The sequence below is a fragment of the Myotis nattereri genome, assembly GCF_964212035.1.
Source record: "Myotis nattereri genome assembly, chromosome: 17".
In the NCBI taxonomy this organism is placed as follows: domain Eukaryota; kingdom Metazoa; phylum Chordata; class Mammalia; order Chiroptera; family Vespertilionidae; genus Myotis; species Myotis nattereri.
Genome location: NC_138092.1, coordinates 47,607,554 through 47,628,512, shown reverse-complemented (window position 1 = coordinate 47,628,512; position 20,959 = coordinate 47,607,554). Strand labels below are relative to the sequence as shown.

At 45.2% G+C, this 20,959-nt stretch overlaps 1 protein-coding gene across 1 annotated transcript in view; it reads right to left on the bottom strand.

Moving 5' to 3' along the window:
- STMN2 (stathmin 2) overlaps positions 1-15,204 on the bottom strand; it is a 38,220-nt gene extending 23,016 nt beyond the window's left edge. The window contains exon 1 of the mRNA XM_081111243.1: positions 14,946-15,204. Coding sequence (XP_080967369.1) covers positions 14,946-14,964 — 19 coding nt within the window. The 5' untranslated portion in view covers positions 14,965-15,204. The remainder of the gene's footprint in view (positions 1-14,945) is intronic.
- Positions 15,205-20,959: the final 5,755 nt, after the last annotated feature.

Below are 20,959 nucleotides of genomic sequence, written 5' to 3'. Positions count from 1 at the left end.
GCAAAGCATCATGAAGAGGAAAAGAAACTGGATGACATGAATCAGTCCTTGTGATCAAAATTGTGCTAAGGAAAGACCTGGGACCTCACCTTCCTGGTGCTGCTAAAAATTCAGAGCACATTTCTTGAATAATCTGCATAAATGTCTATTTCCTTGATGGTGGGAAGTTTCTATGCATTCCAAGAGGTCTGTATTGTTGCTGTAATTCTGTGTGTGTCTTTCAAAATTGTACAACTTACAAATACTTAGTAGCACCAATTGTGACTGAGAGAAGTATTTTAATTTGGTGTTTGTGCCAAATAGTACTCATACGGTTCCAGGCCATAGGACAGAATCCTTGTCTGGGTAAGTCTGTCGTCCAAGGCTTACTGCATTCTCCCCACATGCTTCCTTAGGAAGTAAAGGATATGTAGTAATGCATAGACAGCAACTATTTCAGACAAAGGCCACGAAAGCCTCAGGTAGGATTCGCGTGCGTCCAAAACCCTAGGGAAGATTCTCGCCTCATTCAATAAAACTTTGCAAGATGCAGATTATGGAACATTTACTCCATAGTGTCCTAAAAATCAGATTTTCAAATCACATTCATTGAAGGTCCATTTCAGTCATCCATTCAAAAACTGTGCAGTGCCCGGCCGGCATGGCTCAGTGGTTGAGTGTCAACCTTTGAACCAGGTCACAGTTCAATTCCTGGTCAGGGCACATGCCCAGGTTGTGGGCTCAATCCCCAGTGGGGGGCGTGCAGGGGGCAGCCGATCAGTGATTCTCTCTCATCACTGATGTTTCCATCTCTCTCTTCCTCTCCCTTCCTCTCTGAAACCAATAAAAATATATTTTTAAAAAAACTAAACAAACTGTGCAGTGATGCTTACGTAACTGGTGTAGTGGGCAAAAGCGGAAAGTCAGGGAATAGTATTCTGCTGAATGAAAACAAGTCTCCGGACTTTGTGAGCCCTACTTAAGCGACCTGTCTTATAGTTGCTTTGTCTCAAGGAGAATAGAATGAAAAAATATACATTAAAAAACAAAACATAAATATTGTCAAGGCTTAGAACTACTCAGAGTTTAAAAATGATTGCAGGGATCTTAATTTGAGTACCTCTGGGAGGAGGGGAGAGTGACGGAGACTTGGCAACGAGTGCCCAGCATCCTAACGTCACAGCTCCCACGAGCCATTACTGTCAGCGACCACTTTTGAGGCGGTTAATAGCGTGAAAGTGATCCTTCAGGATAACCTAGACGTGCCATGAAAACGGCTTTTTTTTTTTTTGTTTGGAAATCAAATGGGACTTCCTCAGGCTTTGGTAGGTAAAGACTCATTTTCTGAAATAGGATTCATCCGAGCACATACCAGCATCTTTTAATGAGCATAATTTTCTGCAAGGCACGAAAAGCAACACGCAAAGCAAGTCACGTCTTTGCCTGCGAGTCCCACTGTGAGTTTCCTGTCCTCACGTCACAGCAGGATTCAAATGTACAAGACAAGCAACTGCGGGGGATGCTTCCCACGCCGGCCTTCTTTCACTTCCTGCTCCTTCTGGACACGCGGGAATCAGAGGTCTTCCAGGAAATGGTAAACGGAGTTCTTCACGCTCACGCGACGATAGATGTAGTTTTGTTGAGTTGCTATTTTTCCCATGCCAAAATATCACTTTGCTTATTTTTGTAATGAAACAAACGCCTCCAGAGAAGAAATTGAAAATTGAGTTTTGATTTACCGGAAATAAATAATTACATGGCACAAAGAAACTCAGATTTAAAAAGTAACTGTGTGTTCTCGTGCAGGTAGATTTCTCAATATACGGAAGCCATAAAATAAAAGAAGAATCCCTGAGACCAGTAGAGTTTGCTCAGACTTTGAGGAAATACAGGATGGGGCAAAGGTAGGTTTACAGTTGTGAGTACAGAAAACACAGTTTATTCCTGTGTTATTATTTATTAATTATTCTCCATACGAACAACTGTAACTCTACTTTTGCCAAACCCTGTATATTATAAAGGATTTTTAGTTTGATTTGGTTATTGCATTTTTTTTCTACTTTTGTGAAACCTGATCGACTTGGATTGGTAAGGACTATTAAGTTACTTTAAGCCCATCAATTTATATGTTTAAATTATTAATAAGTTTTGGCTATTTGTTATTTGTCAAGAAGGACATCTTCCTTCTCAGTTGGTTTAGGTAATTAGTTTATTCTGTTCAGCCACGCCAGCAGGACCGAAAGCCCAGCGTCTCTCCCAACTTCCATCTGCCTGCATCTCCTCTCTTAGTAGGTTGTTATATAGCTTGCCGCAATGCATCACCAATACAGAGCAACTGCGTTTTTTAATTTCATTTAAAGAAAAATTTCGATAAAAGAAATCCAATTCTTTCGAAGCTGCTTAACTCAATATTTCTTCAATGTTAGTCCTAAACTAAGAAAGAAGTGTTCATCCTGAAGTCTGAATTTCATTTCTTTTATTTGCTCTACTACTAAAAAGATTTTTAACAAAGTTTTTGGTTGATAGAAGCGATGCCATTCTTTTCTCTCTTCCTTTGAGTGTTGGCGAGGCATTTCAAAACCTTGTTAGATTTTTTTTTTTTTTTGTGAAGATATGTCTGAATTTTCTTTAAGGCCGAGCTTCCCTCCTGAGGCCAATATATTATGACCTTGGGAGGATTTAAGCTGTATCGATGCCTTAAGACGAAGCTCCTCCGTTGTCATCATCTCATATTTCTGAGAAAGTGGGTGTCTACCTTATCTGTATTTGATGGCGTAAAATGTGAAACAACAGAGTATTTTTTATATCTAGATTGTTATCATCACAATATCAACTTGGAACAAGGACTCTACTGTATTTGTAAATGTAAGCATATATTTCTATCACTTATCTGCATTTGTCATAAAGGTAATTCCTAGTTTGTGTACCATACATGTATGTGAATTGATATTTTGGAGGCAAAACCAAAGTTAAAATGCTCTTTTATTTCCTTAGTCAACTGTCCTCCCTTAAGCCTTTGGTAAGTCAGGTGCCAGATGTGTGAACACTAATTTGATTTCTCAGGACATCTTTCTTATTCTAACAATTAGATTCTGCTAACATCTTAGATTTTTTTGATTGGTACCAGAAACACTGTTAGTTGAAAAGGTGTTACTCTCGTGAAAGACTCAGAAATAATACTAAACTCTGAGAATCCATATCCTTGCCCCCACTATAGGCATCTAAGGAACATTCTATTTGAAGTTTGGTTCTAGGATCTTCCTTATGGGTCTCTACTAATGGGTTGAGGGGAGGAAGGCTAAACAGATCTAGATAAGAAAATGCCTGTGAAAGAAATGATGTAGCTGAAGGAAGGGTGTTGGAAAGGGAAGTAGGAGGCAGGAAAGGGCCAGGCCGGGAGGACACTGGAGAGGCAGGAAGAAGAGATGATAACAGCCAAGGGGTGTGGGATTTGAATGAAATGGATGGTTTAATAATATTTTAAGAATCAGAGACTGTGTGTGTGTGTGCGCTATAATTCTCCCTTTCCTGCTATTGCTCTTCAGGAGATGTCTACATTTTAATAATTCTGGAATTAGTTTTTATTTCTACTAAATGTGACATTTTATGTTGATGAGCCTTACTGGGTAGGTGAGAAGGGTCAGTTTTATTGAAACTGTTTTCATTGAAACTGTCAATAGAGGTCTGATGCACAAAGTTTGTGCAAGGGGCTTGAACCTTGCAGCCCTGGCTTCGTCCAGAAGGTCGTCTGGCTGTCCAGTCTAATTAGCATATTATACTTTTATTATTATAGATGTATATACATATACATATATACACATTAAGTATATATATATGTATATACACACACACACACACACACACACACACACACTTAAAGTGGGATGATATACAAAATATGACAGAAAAACATAAGATGAGAAATAAATGCAGGAGAAATGTGCTTTTAATTTTGCCATTACCCAGAGTGGATTTGTCTTGGAGATACACTATATTGGCAGCTGCATCATAAATATAATATTAGCCTGGCCAGCATGGCTTAGTGGTTGAGCATCAACCTATGAACCAGGAGGTCATGTTTCGATTCCCGGTCAGGACACTTGCCCAAGTTCCAGGTTCAATCCCCAGTGTGGGGCGTGCAGGACACAGCCAATCAACGATTCTCTTTCATCATTGATGCTTCTATCTCTCTCTCCCTTTCCCTTCCTCTCTGAAATCAATAAAAAATATATTAAAGAATAAATATAATATCAGTTCTCCCTCTATCACAAGGAATTATTGAGTAGTGATCAGTTCCTAAATTCTAAGTAATTTCTAGTAGATTTGTTATTACATGTGGAAATTACAAAGTATTGGAATTTATTAAAACATATACAAATATCAATCATGTTATATGCATGAAACTGATATAATGTTATATGTCCAAGATATTTCAAATAATTTAAAATTTTACTTTATTTATTTATGAAAACATTTTGAAAAGATGGTTTTCTTGATTTTAGAGAGAGAAGAATGGAGAGGGAGGGAGAGAGAGAAACATGAATGTGAGAACAAAACATCTACTAGTTGCCGCCAGTACACATCCCAAGTGGGGATCGAACCCACAGCCCAGGCATGGGCCCTGACTGGGAACTGAACCCCCAACATTTCAGTGCACAGGATGATGCCAAACCAACAGAGCCTCACTGGCCAGGCTAGATTTTTACTTTAAATTAATATTCTTATTTAGTGTTTCCATCATTCATATAAGGGGTCTAGAAAGGGGATTAATATTTTTATTACAAAGTGCTTATCCTTTAGCTGTTACTTAATCCTCTTAACAACTGAGTGATTTAGGTGCTATTATTTTCCCCTTTCATAACTGAGACACTTGTGGTCCAGAAATGATAATTTGCTCAAGGATGACCAGGTAGTGAATAGGGAGGCAGGGTATCTCTCTCTTACATGGAATAGTAACATTCCCTGACCTGACCATTTTTTTGGTGGAATTTATTAGTACTGATTTTTTTTTTAAACCCACACACAATCTTTATTGTTGAAAGTATCTCCTTATCAGAGAGCTTTTCCTTGTTTGTAACTTCTAGGTGAGCTTTAGACCAAGCCTCCCGTGCACTTGACCGTCTGTCTGGTCCTGGTTGCTTTGCTTGTGCAGTTGCTCGGGGGTGACTCGGAGCAGAGAATGTCAAGGTGATGTGGGCAAAAGGCAAGTGTGGAGCCAGGAGAAAACTCTACTGAGTTTTGCCTCTGGCTTGTCTGCCTTCTTCCATTTTCGGTGTCTGCTTGCTGAGGCCTTTCCCAGCAATTCTTTCCACTTGGCTGCTGCCACCGCGGGCCACCTTCCCTTAAAGAAGGCTGGTTTGGGGAAAGTCAGTGGGGACTGACTGTAATAGAACTTCTCACCTGAGGACATTTTTTCCATTGATTTTTTAGGGAGAGTGGAAGAGAGAGGGAAAGGCAGAGAGAAACATCGATGTGAGAGAAGCACATCGATTGGTTGCCTCCTGCACAAGCCCTGACCAGGGCCTGGGCCTGGGAGGAGCCTGCAACTGAGATATGTGCCCCTGACTGGAATAGAACCCGGGACCCTTTGGTCCACAGGCTGACGCTCTATCCACTGAGCCATATTGGCTAGGGCTGTAATAGAACTTTGGATGAGTTATTGCTTCTTCTCAGCCAATGTTCTTTTTTTTTTTTTTAAAGAAGAATTTTAAGTTGAACCTAAGCTCAAGCCCTTGAAAATATCAGACACTCTTGTCTGAACAAGCCACTCAACTTTTATTTCAATTGTTATTTATCATTTTTTGTTAATCCTCACCGGAGGATATTTTTTCCATTGATTTTAAGAGAGAGTGGAAGGGAAGGGGAAAGAAAAACATCAATGACAGACACAGTGATTGGTTGCCTCCTGCACACACCCCAACTGGGGCTGAGGATGGAGCCTGCAACCCAGGTACATGCCCTTGACTGGGAATTGAACCCAAGACCCTTTGGTCCGCAGGCCAAAGCCCTGACCACTGAGCACACAGGCCAGGGCTCAATTTTTGTTATTTGGGAAGTATTTTTCAAAAAGCAAACGACTCAGTTTCTGACTGCGCTCCTTGCTCCCCATTACTCATCCTGAATGCATGTGCATTGAGGTTTTCATGAATAAAATGTCCAGTCATTCCACCTAACTGATCATGAAAAACGCACCCCTTGAATTTATGTGGTGCCTGGCAGATCCGAATCACTTTCACATGTTTCATTTTAAGACAGAGCAACCTGTGTGCTATGCCCATCTTCTAGGCGTTATATGAAGATTAAAAAGATTTTTTTAAGAACTACAAGGTCTAATATAGGCCGATCCTAATTTTTCCTTTTGAACATTTTTCAATCTTCTGTGTCTGTTCTTAAAAAAAAAAAAACTATAAAAGGAAAATGTAGCCCTCAAGTCCAGTGAAAAGATGATTTTTAAAGTGACAGGAGTCTTGGATCATGTATAATGTCCATCAAAAGACTAGCATTGACTCTGGTAATTTGTGTTCTTGAACAATGATAGTGCAAAGGATGCTAACTGGCACTTCTCAGATAAAGCTAGGACTTAAATAACAGCAGTGGACGCCAGTGTTGGGAGTAAGAAGCTCTAGGCAGCAATAAAGACAATTATGTTCTGAAGCCGGGTCCCCAGGGAGGCGCCAGTCTCCCCAGCCTGGTCCCCAGCCCGAGATGACTGGCGCCCCTCCATTCGTCTGGGGGTGAGAACAGTGACATCTTCCCGAGATTCTCTGGTCTCAGCTTTGCAGCAGCCGATACGTTCTAAGGGGAGCTCTGCCTCGGGAGTTTGGTTTCTGTCCACTAGGAAGGCCAAACGGGGAGATTACTATTTACAATGAGTAGATTTGTTGAGTGAAAGTAAACTGTCTGGCTGCAGTTTGTAGGGGGAAAAAAAACAGGAGGCTAAAATTGAAACTTTAATGCTCTCCTGTACAAGTGTTTGTGGGACTAGGTTTCGAGACATGGCATCCATTTCTTTTAACCCTGCCATAAAGACAAACAGCTAGAAGACTGACAGATTCTTATTACTGATGGTTGTTGTTACAGGAAGTCCTTGTTGCAATGATGACTACAAACTCTGACATCAAGAGCACAGCTAGCTGCTCCGGAAGAATACCTGCCATATAAGCCCTCCTACCGGTGGTGCTTTTGCAATGATTTTGCTTAAAAAAAAAAAATCACATTTTCTTAATGTACCTTCCTGTGCCATGGAAGAACGGTAACGATCTACTCTGATTAGAAAGCAAATTTTTGGAATCTTGTACTTTTTCCAAGCAGTAAATATTGTAACCTAGAGGTCAGCAAAATCACTAATAAGAAAAATGTTAATTTTTTTTGCTGTGGTTGGATAGTATAACATGTGGCCTCTTCTGTGAAGTACAATTCCCGGCGAAGCTGTTTCCACGATGAGCACAGGGATTGCGGGGATGCATTCATTAACCTTTACAGCCACATAAAAGTGTTTTGTAAGAACGTGTGTACAGCTAATGTTATCTTTAATCACGGCTAGTAAAGTGGGTTATACAAACACAGGTTCCACGGCTGCCAGTGTCTCCTTGACAAACGACAGGAGTGCTGCCTTCACTAAAAGGTAATTAAACAATGCTGCACGGGTGTCACAGCCTTCCCGCGAACTCTGCCGCCTGCCGGCTTCAGAGGCAGTAGTATCAGGCGGGGCTTGGAGCGATTCCAACGACCGTGTTAAATGTGGGTGCCTGGGATGCATATTTCCTTTAGTCTTAGATTTATTTCATAAGACAAAATATTAGAACTGGATATCTACGGTCAATGGAAGGATCCATTATGAAATGCGTTATCCAAGATGACACTGATTAGATTAAGTCCAGGGTTTATTCCTCCCCAGAAGCTGGTCATCATAGCGTGTCCACATCAGAAATCCCTGCTGCCTCTCAGGGCACCGTTCAGAGAGCCATGTGCTCCCTACATTGCAACCCCCCGAGATCTCTTAACTCTCTTTCCCCAAAAGCCCAAATCATGGCAATTTTTTAATAAGTCCCAGGTGAGCTACTAAAACTCGTCATCGATTTGAAGGCGTTTCCTCTTCAAGGCGAGTCGGCTCAGAGAGGGGGGACAGCCCCAGGCCTGTGAAACTCAACGGTGGCCTCACAGGTTTGCCCTCGCGTGGGGTCACCCCGCCAGGAAGCAGGCCCAGGAGCATCTGGTGTTGGCTAAAGGCGCGGATTCTGGAGCCGATGGTCTGGGCCCAGGTTCCGGATCTGACAGACTATGGTACCTTGGCTAAATCACCTCACCGCTCTGTGCCTCAGCTTCCCCACCTGTAATATGACCTACTTTCAAGGATTATTGGATGGTTAACATAGGTCATATGTGTAAAGTGCTTAGTGCCTAGCAAGTTATGTAAGGGGTGAATCCATCAATAAAAGCCGCTTGTTATAGAAATCTTTGTGCCAGAAAAGTGATTCTTGGAAAAAGCGCTGTCACAGTAAAACTGCTGATTTAAAGGGCCAGTCCAGCCGTCTACGGCGTATCCTCCCCACTCCGTGGCCAGTTTTAGCCGGGGTGCTTCAGTACCCTATTTGGGAAGCACTGCATTTCTCATTTGATTTTCTTCGTGTGTAGTGTTGTTTTGCAGGATAACATTTCCAGGAATGTGGTCATGTTTGCGGGCAGCCACCCACTGCAGGCGAGGACTGCCATGTGATGTCTTTGCTGATGGTCCTCGCAGACCCATTTCCCCTCTGGCTTGACTTCCTTAGAAAGTATTAAGAGAAAAAAGGGGGGGTCCTTTCCTGGCTTAAGGAAGTAGGAAGCCCACAGGTAATCTGTGTTCTGATCTGCGGCCACACTCGGCTCTTGGCGTCCGCATGCGGGTCCAGGAAGACATGCTGGCAGAGCGTGCGTCAGCAGTGAGTATGGGGCAGTGAGAGGCAGCGTTAGCCCAGTTCACACTCTCCTTTTTTTTTAATTGTGGTTAATCCTCACCCAAGGATACTTTTCCATTGATTTTTAGGGAGAATGAAAGAGAGAGAGAAAGACAGAGAGAAACATTGATGTGAGAGAAACACATTGATTGGTTGCCTCCTGCGTGAGCCCCGGCCTGGGCCAAAGGGGACCTTGATACCCTTGACTGGAATTGAACCCAGGACCCTTTGCTCCGCAGGCCGACATTCTGTCCACTAAGCCAAACCAGCTAGGACACACCCTCTGTTTTAATTGCTTCAGTAGAAGTTGTATGGCAAATGGAGTTTCAGACTTTTGTATATTAACCCACAACTAAAAACTTCCAAATTGAACTCATTGTTTTGTAAATAACGGTAAGCTAGCGATGCTGAATATTGATTTATCAGTTCTTCTCAACTGTACCACAAGACACATTCATTTTTTCTTGGACACACGTGTGTGCGCGTGCACACACACACACGCACACATGCCTGCACACACACATGCACACATACTCCTTTGGGCATTTCTCCTGAAGGTCTTTTGCTGAGTCCTACATCCTGCAACAGGAATATATATTAAAAACCCCACGAAGAGAGATTGGTGGCACAAAATATGTAACTCCAGAAGAATGAACTTCCTAAGCATGTGAGTTTGGAAGTGAAATATTTTGTGAAGTTGGCCATGGATTTGAAAATGGGAAGGCATCATACCAGAGCTGATTATGAAAGGGACGTGTATAGCACACATTTTGTTTCTAAAACTGACCCGTTTGGTGGTTAGAATTAGCATCCAGGGGAGCTTGTTAGGAATGTAGAATGTCTGGTCTCAACCAGATATCCTAACAGAATTCACATTTTAATGAAAATCACGGGTGATTCATGTGCACATTAAAGCTTGAGGAACACAGTCACATGAAACTATCAAATACTTTACAGATGGATTATAATTACATGAAATATAAGAGAAAGAAATTCCCTACCAATGCAAAGGTGGCCACGGATGTTGGCCACTGAAATTCAGGTGTGTCCCAAACATCAAGCACATTGTAAATAAATGAGTCAGTAAACAATGTTTTTGTTTAATTTATTCCTTTGTTTAAGCATTAATGTGTGTTTTCCTAGTAATTTTTCTATTACTATGGACCATTTTCCACTATTTATCCACCTCCCCCCAAATTAACATAAAATGATATTATAGTAACAATGTAGTGAAACTAGAAAGTAAAATTGTAAGAGAATACATTGTAATTGACCAGGCTCACAACCCTTTTTATTCCACTGGGGTAAAGCATAGCACTAAAGTAGCAAATAAGCAACCGAATAAGCCAATTAAAAATATTCCATTAAAAAAAGTATTTGAAGGTGGGTTAATCTACTTCTTTAGAGCAGCAGTTCTCAACCTGTGGGTCGAGACCCCTTTGGGGGTCGAACGACCCTTTCACAGGGGTCGCCTAAGACCATCGGAAAACACATGTATAATTATATATTGTTTTTGTGATTAATCACTATGCTTTAATTATGTTCAATTTGTAACAATGAAAATACATCCTGCATATCAGATATTTACATTACGATTCATAACAGTAGCAAAATTACAGTTATGAAGTAGCAACGAGAATAATTTTATGGTTGGGGGTCACCACAACGTGAGGTACTATATTAAAGGGTCGCGGCATGAGGAAGGTTGAGAACCGCTGCTTTAGAGAATTCGATTGCCCTCTAGTGGAAGGAAAAGTTAATGCAGACTCCAAAGTTTCCATTTGAGAGAACCAGGAAAGGGAACTGGCCTTGGTACTGGAAACATCTGGGTCAGTGGCTAGCTTGGTATTGTTCCCCTTGTCTGACAGATTTCTTGCATTATTCATATAAGGTCACACATCCTGTGACCACAGAATGTGTGTTTTTCCAAAACCAAAGAGGAAACTGGTGTGAGCTAGAGTTAGCTTGCAGGGGCTCGGGGTGGCCACGCCCAGAGCCGGCAGCCACCTTGAGGAGGCCACTGCACCAGCCTTAAGTGAGGAACCAGCTACAGGGGTGGGCGGGGTCCATGGTCAGCCCCATACCTTCCGAGTGAGAAACAATGGTGATTGATAAATCAGGATTTTTTTCTAAAGATGGTCTGGATTTATCAATGAGAAATATCCCCAATTAAATATGTAATTGATTCATCTTCCATTTACTTTTTAATTGTACAGATTTAACTTAAAATTATTGTTGATAGCAACTACTGAATATTCACAGAATTCATAAACTAATTTGATCCTAAATTATAGGGAGGAAAAGTATTTTATTGTGTGACTCAGCTTTCTGGCACGCTGAGAGCAAGTCTTGAATCAGAGTGAAATGCTGCATGCATATTGGGCCAAATGATAAAATGTTTATTCCAAATCTATCCATTACTAATGGGGAAAACCCCACAGTAAGTAAGTGTTTTTAATGCAACAGATAAACCCTGCTAAAAATGTTAGTGACTAAGGGTGGAAGCAATTTCTCTAGCAATGAAAACACACCCCTCTCCCTTAGACTAGAATAATTCACTACAAACCTGTAAATCGCATCACAAAACCATTGTGAGTTTTGGCTACACAAAATTCTAGATCTCAATATTACAAATCATCCCATCTTAATTTACTATTTAAAAATACACTGGACTTTCTTTCAGAGGATGTTAACACGCATACATGCATAGGCAAACAGCACCAGTGTATTCATTTATACCGTCACACGCGTGATCTGCATTGGGCCAGCAGGTCACACAATGCTTGCTGCAGGCTCAGCTTACTCACCTGATATACATACATGCACACATACATGGGCAAAAGTAATAAATAATAAAAGAACAACTGTTTTTGCTTACTCACAACTGTAAACCTATTTCTGTCCCCCCCCCTGTATATATTTCTATATGATTAATTGATAAGCTAGTGCTATTCAATTCAATTTCATGCTGAAATCCTGACCAAACCCTGGTCTTCTCACTTCCATTACTTATCTACCCATGTAGAGGGTGCCGCCTCATTAAGGAGGCGTGGGGAGTATTCTGTGCGCCTAGACTGGAGCAAACACGCTGAATACAGTAATTGCTCCCGAGTCAGGAAAGAGCACCCGCCCCGCGATCGATCGATTATGCTTTGCAGCTGGAATGATTTCAAAACCCACGACTTTAATATCGCGGAGGTTGCGCCTCTTCGCGATTTGCAGACGCAGCGCGCTGATGGCAGAAGGACCAGAGCTGCCCTATTTGGGTGGGGCTTTTACTAATGGCACGCTGGCTGGCTACCGTTTCCCCAAGCACGTTTCTGTGTAGAACTGAGACTGTATCAAGAATCAGCAGCGGGAAGAACAGATTTGGGGGGGAAAGTTAGGATTTTGTGCAAAACCTATATTTATGCGTGTATAGATGTCATCTTATGGACTGCATGCCGGAGATCCTATCTCAGCGATCTGTGCGTCTTCCCACAGCCGCAGCCACAGTGCTCTGGGGAGAATGTTCCAGCAACCTCTAGCACACAGCCCTGCCTGCCGCGAGCAAGCACCCGCGCACATATCCGGCCCACAGGCACACACATCATCTCGAGAAAACCCGAAAACATGTTTTTCTAACGTAAAATGAGCAACTGGAGACAGAATTCCTTTTTGGGGCGGGGCGGGGGTTAGGGGTGGGGAAGGGAGGAGTAGGCGGAAGGAGTGCGACAAGGGCTCATCCTTAACCCAACGCAGTCATTCAAGCCTTCTGAACAAGAAAGGCCAGGAATCATGAAATAGTAATGACGATGGTTTGAAATAACACGAACACGGACGAGCAGGGGTGTTAGCCGCATCCCCTGCAGCAAAAGCGCTGGGCGCGGGAGCGAGGCAGGGCCGGCGTCCCCGCCCCCAGTCTCAGACCCTCCGGGACCGGCAGGGGAGCCGGGGTTAGGGCGGAGGGGGTAGCTCAGGACACTGCGCAGGCACCGGTCTCCGGGCGGCACCGCGGGGGCGAGCGCCCAGCTCCGGGCGGGGCGGGGCGGGGCGGGGCGCCGGGGGCTCTGCGGGCGGCTCTGCTCCCGGCGCCTGCTCGCCGCGCGCGCCCCCTCCCGGCGGCCGTGCGGTGCAGCCCCAGCCGGGAGGGGTGGGGCCGAGCCGCGCCCGCAGCGGGGTCCCTCCCAGGTCCCCACCCCGGGAAACCCGGGAGAGCAGAGCGTGGCCGTGGGCTTGGGCTGTGGAGAGTCCCCAGCTCCGTGGCGGTGCGAGCCGAGGCGAGAAGCCCTCCTCGAACCCGCGCCGGGGTCACCTCTGTGGTCTCCCACCAGCGGGTGGGGCCCCGCCTTTGTGTGGCCCTGCGGCTCCCGGCCCAGCCGGCGGGTGGCGGAGCGCAGGGAGGGGCCCCGGGAGCTCCAGGCGGTGGGGAGGGGAGAGGGGGCCCTAGGACTGCAGAGCCCCGACCGCCGCCCCCTTCCCCATCCGCCTCCCGCTCCTGCCAAGACGCAGCCCAAGTTCGTCCCGGCTCCCGGCCGGGGTGGGGCAGGGGCGGAGCTTCCCCGCACACCCGCCGCTTCTCTCCGCGCCTCCCCGCACCGGGTCCCAGGGAGGGCAGCTTCCAGCCTCGGACCCCGGGCCCCTCCCTGGCTGTGCACCTGGGCCACCCAGCCCGGGAACCAGAGAGCGCGCCAGGCACGGGGCCCGCTGGAGAGGGAGGCCCTGGGTGCGCTCGGGCTCCGTCCCCACGCAGCTGGGGTCTAGGCTGAGCCTCTGAAAATGGCCAGTATTTGGCCCCGTCGGACCTACGAACCGGATATTCACGTGGCTCAGTCGAAGCCGCTGGCCGCTTTTGTATCTGTGATTACAGACACACATCTGTAGGGTCCAGAAGCTCTTCCTCAAGACGGGCAAAGGAGTTTAAAAAGCCTCCATCTGCGTCTATGCTGACCACCCTTTGCAACATGGTTTTGAGAAGAAAAATGTTCACCCACTTTCCTCCTCCCTCTGCAAAACTGAACAATGAGACCAGGGTGCGGGCGGGGCGGGGGCGACGGTCAGGGCGCCTCCCAAACCCCGGCTCGGAGTCGGGGGCCCAGGGCGGGCGTGGCGCTGCCCGCGAGCCGGGCTCCGGGGTCCCGCTGCCTGCGCCCCGGCCCCGCTCGCCGTGGAGGCCGCGCCCCGCGGGGGTGGGGTGGGGGTGGGGCTGGCTCCGCACTGGGTGGGGCCTCCGCATTGTGCGCCCAGCCCGCAGGTGCCTCCCCCGGGGACCCTGTCTCCTCACACAAAGAAACCCCACCCCAGGCCCGGGAGCCGCTGTCCCTCCCCCCGCCCCCCTGCAGCTGCCCACCCGACCTCCTCCTTCCCCTCCCTTCCCCAAAACAAAGGAGCTGCCCCCCCGCCGCCCCCCCCCCCCCCCCGGCACCGCACCCCAGGACTAGCGGTTTCTCCAGCCCCTGAGACAATAAAATCTGCCCATTTGCTCTCCCCCACACCCCTCGTCCCCACCCATCTTTCAGGCAGCCGAGACGGACCGCTTTGACTTTGCATTTTTCTTTCTCCCACCCCTTTCTCTCCCTCAATTTCTCCCTTTCTCTCCCTTCCTTCCTTCCTTCCTTCCTTCCTTCCTTCCTTCCTTCCTTCCTTCCTTCCTTCCTCTTTCTTTCTTACTAGATGGGAGACAAGGACGTTACAAAGCACTTTCCAAAATTCCCCTTAACCTCATTTAAGGCAAATGTTAAAGGTAGCCCCCCCCGCCCGCCCCCCGCTGAGCCTTAATTTTTTAACCACAGCAACATAATGATTCCCTCCCCAGGGGAAGGCAGCTTACCTGCGTCTACTTTTAAAAAGAAATTCTTAGCTTTAGGTCTCCAAGGACCCTCCCTTCCTCTCGGCTCTCCCCAAACCCCCAGCGTGCGCAGCCCTCCCCGGTTCCGTGCTACCCTTCGTGCCTTTTTGTCTAGAAAACATCTCCGAATGCCTGCCAAGCTCCAAGGCAGACGGCGAGGGTGGGCTGCAGGTCGGGCTCGGGGAGGCGGCGCGCTGCCTTACCCATCGCTGTCTTAGCCATTGCCGGGAGGTGCAGACGCGGAGCGGCGGCGGAGGCGAGGGGTCCGCGACAGCAGCAGCGAGCGCGAGAGAAGACTGGATAAGGCACTGAGTCTGCAGCGTGGGACCGAGCGAGAGAAAGAGCAAGAGGCAGGAGCCCATGAATAATTATCACCCCGAAGCTCGCGCAGATTGGCTCCCCAGGTCCCCTGACATGACTCGCGCAGAGTCAGAACCTCCGAGCATTAAATATTGATTGGCCAGCGGTGCTGGAGTACAAAGTAGCAGAATGCAGTTTGAAATGGAAATCAGTCCTTCCCCGGCGGCTCCCCCCATTCCGGGGCCCTGGTAGTACAGTCCAAGGAGAGTGGCGCCTGAGCCCAGAGGGCTCCTTGGAGCTGAGAACTGGGCTGTGCCCACCTGGGAACCAGGACGCGTGACCCCATTCACACATGTTTCTTTGCACAAATTAGTCCTAAACCAGGGAAAGGGACTCCGAGGCGGAGAAGTCTTCCCAACATTCTGCCGCTGCAAACACCTGTCTAAACGCTGCTTTCACTGTTCGTCTCTTCTCTTGGCCTTCGGCCTTGTCTTTGGTAGATTCTAGTCTCCCAGGGTGACCCCATGTCCTCTCTGGTGGCCACTCAGAGCAGAACTGCAGTCTTGCCATTTGTCTCTGGCACAGCTGGGCTCAGACCCTCTGGCCTCTTGAGGGTCCCTCAGCAAAGCAAGGCCTGATGTTTTCTGCTCTTGGCACGGAGGAAGGGGCTGTGTGGAAATAGGGACAAGTAGCCATGGCGGCCTTGTGGAAGGGGAGGAGGGCTCGCCTCCTGGGCCTGTGTCCTGTCCATCTGGTGTCAGGGCAGAGCCAGGTTGACGGGGCGCCCTGAGCATTGGAGGAGCCAGAGGTGGGCGGCTGCCGTGCTGGCCTGGAGAGGACGATTGCACGGGTTGACACCTGAGCAGCATGTCCAGGTCTCTAAGGAGAACCTTCCCCACTGAAGGCCGAGGACACAGAAAGGGCAGGGTCTGAGACCCAGACTCCATCGCTATGGGCCAAGGACAGATGTGTTTGAGTTTCTTGTTGAGCAGCATGTATGCAGGGATCTCTGAGACCACTCAGAAAAAAATGAGTTTTCATTACAAATGGGCATTTATCCATTCACCCCCAGTCACTTACCTAATATCACTCATTAATTCATTTATTCCCACTGGACTCACATAAATATTCACTGAGCACTTACCAAGCCCTAAGGAAGGAAACAGCTGTGAGAACGACAGTAAGACTTGTTGTCATGGAGCTTTGAATCTGTTAGTAACACTTCCGTGACTTTACTGAGCCTCCTCTAGTCTAGATCCATTCAGAAACAGTGATTTTGACACCTGACAATAGGCAAAGATTCACTAATTCCATTGCACTGGAAGCATAGAAATCATGAACATGCACAAAACCCTGGCAAGTTTTTATTTTACAGAAATTATTAGAATTTTTTCTCATGAGTGAAACGAGTTCGTAGCCACAGTCTATCAAACCCCATTTCAAAATTTCTTTCTAGCCTCATGAATAATATGCAGTTTGAATGCCTAAAACCATTTGAAAACAGCAGGGCACTCTCCTTGGTGCTGAAATAAAGTTCTTCACCTCCTATTAACTTGTAACACATTTTAATCCCGTGGACATCTTGGAACTGAGGCTGTTCTGACCTGCTGAGTCACAGGAAAAACAAAAGATAAAGTGCAGATCAATAACATCATTCCTTGAACAGGAAGATTAGAAATTATTTTTCCTGTCATTGTATAGGTCTGTGACCATGATACAGCAAGAGCACAATATGGAAGTTGGCAGGGTCTGGAAATAAATAACCATTTTCTCCCTCTCTATAGTCATTTCCCACTTTAAATGTGAGAGCTGATTTCCTCTCAGTGGAGTAGTTGCCAGTCAGGAGGTGAGGGCTCTTCAACAGACCTGTGTGACTAATGTCTTTAAAATACTGATCCTTCTCCTACCCACCACGCCCTTTCCCCTTAGGGTAGATGTCATCTCTGCACTTTCTTTAGCCTCCTTGGAGAGAAAGGTCCCTAAGTCATGGCACTGATGTCTTCAACAACTACCACTGGCAGTTGAACAAGATTTATTTCACTTTTTACCCCTATGAGTAAAACAAAACAAAACACACAGTCTACTGTCCAATCTCTCATTCTCTAGTGATGTTGCTTATTGATGGATTAGACTGTGAGAGGAGGTCAACATATGCAGGGTAGTGTCTGATGTGGGACTCGCCTGTTTCTGACTTCCTGGGTGCTAGGCACCTACACTCAGATATGTATGATTTTCAAATAATGTCAAGCAGGGAAGAGGGTAGGTTAGTATGATTTACTATAGAATGTAAAGGTAGCAGGCTGTCCTGGTCAGGGTAGCTCAGCTGGTTGGGCACTGTCCTGTGCACCAAAATGTTTTGGGTTTGATTCCTGGTCAGGTTTCTGGTTCAACCCCTGGCCGGGGCATGTTAGGGAGACAAAGGATCTATGTTTCTCTCTCACATCCATCTCTCTCTCTCTCTCTCTCTCTCTCTCTCTCTCTCTTTCTCTCTCTCTCTCTCCCCCCCTCCCTCCCTCCCTACCTCCCCCCTTTCCTCTCAAAAATCATATCCTTGGGTGATGATTAAAAAAAATCAGGCTAACACCAACGGGCTAAGAAAAATTACATATACTCAAAGATCTGAGTTATAATCAATTATTATTTTTTCTTTTATTTTCTTCTCATTGTCAATCATGTGTCTCAGACTGAGAGAGTAGGGGCAAAATAGGAAGAGAGAAGTTATCTCATATTCAATCATTTATTCATTATTCATACATTTGTTCAGCTAATTCATTCATCAAACAAATCCTTATTTAATAAAACTTCAGACTTTAATATTATGAAATCAGCTAAGTTTTTCCTTAATGTCTAAAAAATATAAAATGAAGGAAAGCAGAAGCCACAACTCTTTAAGAAAATAATACTCTTGGAGGATGAATATCATCCTGTTTATCAGTTAGAGTCCTTTAGGTTGCAAAGAATAGGGAAAACAAACAAACAACACCCCAAGCCGACTCCTCTGATTAGAGGTAGAGTGGATGCCAGGGGTCTGGATCTGAGAGTCCACTTTCCCTGAAGGTAACAGTCTCCATGGGGACAGGTGGATCCCAAACAAGTGAACAGGTATTAGATCTGTACTTGTAGAATAAAGAGAACCATCCCTGTCTCACAGTGTTTGGGTAGACTGAAGGGCTAGGTTATCAAATAGAAACTGCCTGTGGCGCCATAGATATTTAATAAGTCGTCGCTATAATGTTTATGATTGTCAATATATTTAAACTTTGTAAGGGTAGGGGCTGAGTAATGTACATATTTCTATCTTTTTCGGTGTTTGGCTTCATGATTCAAGGGTAGATAAATGTTTGTGAAACAACAACAAAACACAATGGAAACTAATTCAAGATGATTGAATCCAGTGCAGCCACAGAAATGCTCCCATCACCCTCTCTGCTCTGAGCTCATCGGGAGTGGGCACACGGCTGTTCACTGTCATTCCTCCATATCCTGCCCCTTTCGCAAAAGCACAACAGTGGATAGAGCTCCTGTCAGCAGAAGACCCTTGTGAATTTTTTTGAACGTTAACAGCAGTGAGAAGAAGCTGTGGAGATCAGAGCCATGTGAACAGGTTTTAATCACTGTGGGTCATAGCCTGTTATCCATTCCCTCTGCCTGGAGGCCCAAGGTGTGGATTCCTTTCCAAATCGGAGAGGAGCAGCTGCTTTGGAGAATTAGCTGATGTCATCTAATGCAGTCCTCTGATTTCTGCTAATCATCATCACGCACCTGGAGAAGAATCCTAAAGGAATTATTAAAAGTTAGTAAGATATGAAAACTACTGTTAGAGTTGGATTAATTATTTTGACCTGATCTCAATTGATGACAAAGGAAGTTTGTGAAAAATGAAAAGCCACTGAATTTTTTAGGTGGTTGGAAATGCAGTTACAGTTAAAGATATCTAAAGTCACATCGAAAGTAGCAACACATGAAAAATAGTTAATTGATTGGCAGTTTGATGGTTTTGCCATATTTAAACCCCTATAGATTAACACACACACACACACACCGCACAGGATTGGATATGCCTTAATGGAGCCATCAAATGTGTTTTAGTTAAAAGGAAAGTTATTCCAAGAAGACATGAGTGCCCCTCACTAACAATGGGGTCTGTGGGGTGTAGGCACCTCCCTGTGCGTCAGAGCTGTTTCTCTGCGGAATGAAGACATCTTATTACTTTCCTTTTAGATCAGCTATTTAAAAATGAAGAATGCTTCATCATTGTCTCCTTATTTGTGCCTAGGGTTTTCTTTATGTCCAAATGGGACTTGTACATATTTTTAAGTAGTATCATTTACCTCGAAGCAAACTGACTTATTTGAAATGAGTAGGTCTTATTGATGGCTTCATAATTGAACTTTTCTGGAAATGAACTTGCTCTAATCATAAGAAGGGCTTGATAGAAACTTAATAAATCAAATCTTTACGTTAAATTGGTAATGTTGAACAAGTAATTGCCCGAGTGTCTTGGCGCCACTACATTAACTCCTTCCTTCTTTCTGCGAGGTGATTTCCAGCCGAGTCCAAGGAGAACATTAGTGGGACACCATCGGGGGGGGGGGTCCCCTCAGCGCTTCAGTTCACAGCGCTGGTGAGACCTCACTGAGCGCCTGGGAGAGAAGCCCAGGAGAAGAGTGACTCACCACTCTGTACCCGCGGTGCCTATTCTATCTTACATGTCAAACAGAAGCCCCTCTGTGAACTGCAGTTACCATTCGTTGCCTCAGAACTTTGTTTATCTAAGTCACAGCTGGAAGGAGGTGGAATTGGGGAAGAGAAAAGCCAAAGCACTACAATAGTACTGCCTCCCCAGATATTCCCTATTAATTGTTTAGTCACTGATCTTCTGACCCTCTGAACTTCCTCCACCCTATCCTGCTTTATTATCAAATTAGTGCACGTAGGTAAGTGCTTTTTAAAATTAACTTTTTAAAAAAACATATTACAGGTGTCCCCCATTCCCTCCCTCCACCTTTACCCCCTCCATTCAGCCACCACCCCACCCCAGGCCTTCACCACACTACTGTCTGTGACCTTGGCCTATGCATATACGCATGTAAGTTTAATCTCTTCCTGTCCTCCCCTTCTCCTCTGAGATCTGTCTGTCTGTTCCATGCATCCATGCCTCTGGGCCTATTTTGTTCGTCAGTTTATTTTGTTCATTAGATTCCACATGTGAGTGAGATCATGTGATCTTTGTCTTTCTCTGACTGGCTTATTTTGCTTAGCATAATAATCTCCAAAAAGCTATTTCATAAAAAATTCAATTTGACAGCAACATTACCCTTGAGTTCAACCATAGACAATAGAATCTCATCCTACTTTTTCTCATCTTGATGGACTCTTCCTTTTTTAATAAAACTGCTTCCTAACTCCCAGGCTAAGCAAGTCCACCTACCTTTTCAGGAATTCAGCTCAGCCAGCAGAGAGCAAGATGCAGATTGGGAGCCAATGCTGTCTACTTCGGCAGGAGAGGAACTGCCCACAGATTCACTACTTGGCTTTATTTAGAATGTGCAGGAAGTGGTCTCTTTGGAAAGAGGATTCCAAAAACGAGTGCATACATATACAGTATATTAAACATATACATCAAAATATAAGAAAATCTTTGTGAGGAACTGTTTCAGATGGACACGAAGAGAGAGCAAATAGTGAACTTGTATCAATCAAGTAAAAAATTATCAGGATTTTCTTCTATTCCTTTTATTTGTTTTTTTTTCATATTTGCTGAAATCTTTAAGAGGAAATCTCAGATATCATTTACATTCTTTTTTTACATACTTAAGTATCTCTAAAAGCTTTTCAGCCATAAGTACATTTCTATGATTACACTTAATTTTAATAACAGTGTATTGGTATCATCTAATACTTGGTCCATAATCAC